Source organism: Trichomycterus rosablanca, chromosome 21 (genome assembly GCF_030014385.1).
Source record: "Trichomycterus rosablanca isolate fTriRos1 chromosome 21, fTriRos1.hap1, whole genome shotgun sequence".
In the NCBI taxonomy this organism is placed as follows: domain Eukaryota; kingdom Metazoa; phylum Chordata; class Actinopteri; order Siluriformes; family Trichomycteridae; genus Trichomycterus; species Trichomycterus rosablanca.
In genome coordinates, this window is record NC_086008.1 from 17,507,646 (window position 1) to 17,511,156 (window position 3,511).

The 3,511-nt window shown below is 39.3% G+C and overlaps 1 protein-coding gene across 1 annotated transcript; it reads right to left on the reverse strand.

Annotated features, from left to right (window-relative positions):
• Positions 1 to 3,511, reverse strand: ctsla (cathepsin La). The gene is made up of 8 exons (XM_063018210.1): positions 3,440 to 3,511; positions 2,345 to 2,480; positions 2,131 to 2,253; positions 1,871 to 2,023; positions 1,461 to 1,685; positions 1,186 to 1,354; positions 957 to 1,074; positions 1 to 439 (listed from the first exon to the last, which is right to left on the reverse strand). Exons 2-8 carry the CDS (start codon positions 2,468 to 2,470, stop codon positions 340 to 342), a joined length of 1,014 nt encoding a protein of 337 aa, XP_062874280.1. The 5' UTR covers positions 2,471 to 2,480; positions 3,440 to 3,511; the 3' UTR covers positions 1 to 339.

A 3,511-nucleotide genomic window follows, 5' to 3' on the forward strand; every position in this document is an offset into this window, starting at 1 on the left:
TTCCTTTTTACAAGTTTATAAGATCACGATGAGTAAAAACAAGGCATTTACAGTTTAGCAAGCACCTTAAGACAAATATTTACATAAATCAAAAAGAAAATTAAAACCAACTAAAAATTGCATTTGTCTTCTAACAGTGTCATGTAAAACCAGCAGCCCAAACACTTTAAAGGCCTTCATGTACATAATAGTTCAATTTAAACTCCCCCACTCCTTCCCCATTCATCCCAGTTTACTAGATCTACACCCCACATCAAGCAACAGACTAGTAGAAATGCCTCATGGTAGTGAGCCGAGCAGCTTGAGACACTCTTCGGAATCCATTGCAGGCGAGGTGCTTTAAACCAGTGGGTAGCTAGCTGCTGTTGCAATACCACAGTGGTTGTGTCTGTCCTTGGCCATGTAGATGTATCCTTTGTCTCCCCAGTTTTCACTCCAGCTGCAAACAAAACAGACAAAATGTGATTTCAATGTTCAAGAGGCTGATGTTACAGATTTAAACATAGAGCAGATCATTCAACGTTCAAGCTGACTTAGCACATGGTCGTTTTGATTATGTAAAGCCAACATTCAGAGCACAAGACATTTAGTATACCAAGAGTAACAGGAGCCTGGTTACAAACTCCAAGTGTGACCAAGTTTGGTTTAAGAAATTATACATTTCCTAATCATGGTAGAAGTTGGTTCAGTTGTCCTAGTCTGCAATCCAGAAGTTGACCTCAGTGCCAATGTCTACTTGTGGTCATTATTTATAGTAAAGAAGGCTGATCAACCAATGTTGTCATTTAATTTTCAGTACTTGGTCATCTGGGTCCCCATTATGAACTACAATTGCAAATCTGACGAAACAAATTAAACTAAAAAGGTTCAATAGCAAGTATCATCTAACTGACATATGCACCAACTACTTCTTCCAAACCGTACCACTTTAAAATGTAAAATTATAGTAATTATACCTGTTCTTGACAATCCAGTACTTCTTGCCATCAACATCTTCACCCTCAAAACCATAGCCAACCACCAGAACTCCATGGTCCAGATCCTCACTACTGCACTCTTGTTCATAGTAGATGCCTAAAAAGAAAATCATGCACATTATGATGATACAGCCAAACCAACTAGAGGGCACAGCCCAGTCAGGTTTAAGCTACTTTAATGTGACGCTGATGAGCAACATGAATGTACCTGTGTGGTAAAACTGGAAGGATTCATGTCCAGCATCGATGGCAACAGAGACTGGCCCAACTGAAGCCACAGCCTTCATCAGGGCATGCTCCTTTCCACTGGGGACGTCCACAAAGCCAGTGTCATTAGCAGCGCTGTAGTTGGCATTATAGTGACAGGGCTGGTCATCCTGAAGTGAATAACAGAGATTTAGATTAGTCATAAATATCACTGCTCATCCACTGTATATTTAGTGTAAAATCTATGTAGTATTTTATTATAATTGATAAACTTACGGTTCCAAGGTAAGGGTAGAACTCCTCAGTGTCCAGGCCACCATTGTCCTGGATGTACTGGAAGGCCTGGTCCATGAGTCCTCCGTTACAACCCTGGTTGCCTTCAGGACGAGAGCAGTCCACCAGGTTCTGTTCACTAAGGGACACCAGTTTGCCAGTCTTTCTGAACTGCTGACCTTCCATGGCTCCAGTGGTGCTAAAGGCCCAGCAAGAACCACACTGACCCTGTAGACAAATATGCATTTTTTTTAATCAGGACAAGTTTCTCAGTCATATATACAAAGTTATTTCCAGTATTTTACATATGCAATACAGGGTTACATACATTCACTGAAGTGGTCCAACCAGTTTACTCCTTGGCATTTTAAGCACGGATGGTAAGGCAAAACTAGATAAGCAAAGGTTCTCACCTGGTCCTTGACAGGAGTGACGTATCCATTCTCTCTCCAGTCCACCTTGTTGGGGGCCTCCAGAAAGTTGGGCTCCATGAACAGAGAACCTCTGACTTTTTTGTTCTTGTTGAGCTTGTAGCCATTCATGACCTGTCTGAATTCCTCATGGGTCTGTGGTTGAGAAATAAAGTAGACTTAGTCTAAAATTGCATTTATTTTATTTTATTTTATTTTAATTGCTTCTTGAATTAAACCATTGTTTAATTTAGCGGTCTTACCAGATCACCAAAGTGATTCATTGCCAAGCGGTAGGTGTGCTTGCCCATGGTGTGCTCAAGGTTGTGCAGCTCAATCTTTTTCAAGTTCTTCTCCCAAACCATTCTCCTCCATCCTTCTTCCATCTAAAACAAGACATCCAGAACTAAGACCACTATCCTGATACGGAAAAGCATTTAAAAAACAAAAGGTGGGTAAATATAATTACAAATTTACCTCGTGGTATTTTTTAGTATGCCATTCTTTCCACTGTTGCCAATGACTGTCTAATGTTCGGTCTAGACTGGGTGCAGCAAACACAGCACTGAGGCACACGGCCAGCACAGCCAAGAACACCCTCATTGTGAAAGAACTGAAACAGATAAATACATTTCCATTAGTTGACAGTCATGCTCAAGGGGATAAACAGTGTGTAAATAGTTGACATTAAAATGTTGGCAGGGAGGACAGAGTAAAGTGGTAGAATGGTTCAGATTATGGTGTAAAAACCCATTAATTTCTCAAGAACTGGTCAACACTAAACAATGTACTGTACGTAAGGAATTTAAGTTCCTAATACACAACTAAAAGGTGAAATAAGTCAAACTTTCAATAAATGTTAGGAAACTAAGGGCATTTGAGCAGATTTTCAGGACTGCAGTAGGACTGTTGTAGTGTCTGCTGACGCAACCCTATTCAGCTGTGCAAAACAAGATAAGCCTTGTGCTAGTACAAGATAAACAAGTACAAACCGATCCAGACTGAGCCGAAATATTATATTGAAGGAAAATCCTATAAATATTAAGGTTTATTTCGAGTTTAACAGTATCGAGCAGAACAACAGGCGTTGGAATTCGAGGAAAGGGACGAAAGAAGTACGTGCTGTTCTTTTGTGTCCATTAGGATCGCACATGAGGAAACGAGGAAAACGAAACCGAGATCGAAACTCGGGAAGCGGAAAAACTGAGGATTTTGTATGGAAGAGAAATATAAAGCTTCACATTAATACGAATAATTAAAATTGGTTTATAAAGGAACGTAAAGAAACAAAAATGCGACAAAAACAACTAGGCCTCGGTGTTACTAACATGGCTAATAAATAAGTAACATCCAATAGAATAATATAGCACGAAATAAACATTAGCTACAAAATGCTACAAACAACAACCGAACTTTAAATTAGGTTTATACGCTCAATAAACACCTTAAACAGGCGTATACGTAACATACCGACATAAAACTCACTCAAATTCAACGAATATTTAATAAACTTCGATTTAAATGTGGAAAAAAATAACTAAACAACAAAAAGTTTAAACTCTACTAGCTTACCTCAGGATACACTAGGACACAAATGCTTCTTATTTTTCTGTAAACAGTAGCGGTTTATATACGCTGCCTTCA

Excerpts from the sequence above, each read along its gene's own strand:
- ctsla (XM_063018210.1), bottom strand. The coding sequence starts at position 2,470 with ATGAGGGTGTTCTTGGCTGTGCTGGCCGTGTGCCTCAGTGCTGTGTTT. Across the intron at positions 1,355-1,460 it reads TCTACCCTTACCTTGGAACC|GATGACCAGCCCTGTCACTA; the intron begins GTAAGTTTATCA and ends TATTCACTTCAG. Across the intron at positions 1,075-1,185 it reads CTTCCAGTTTTACCACACAG|GCATCTACTATGAACAAGAG; the intron begins GTACATTCATGT and ends TTTTCTTTTTAG.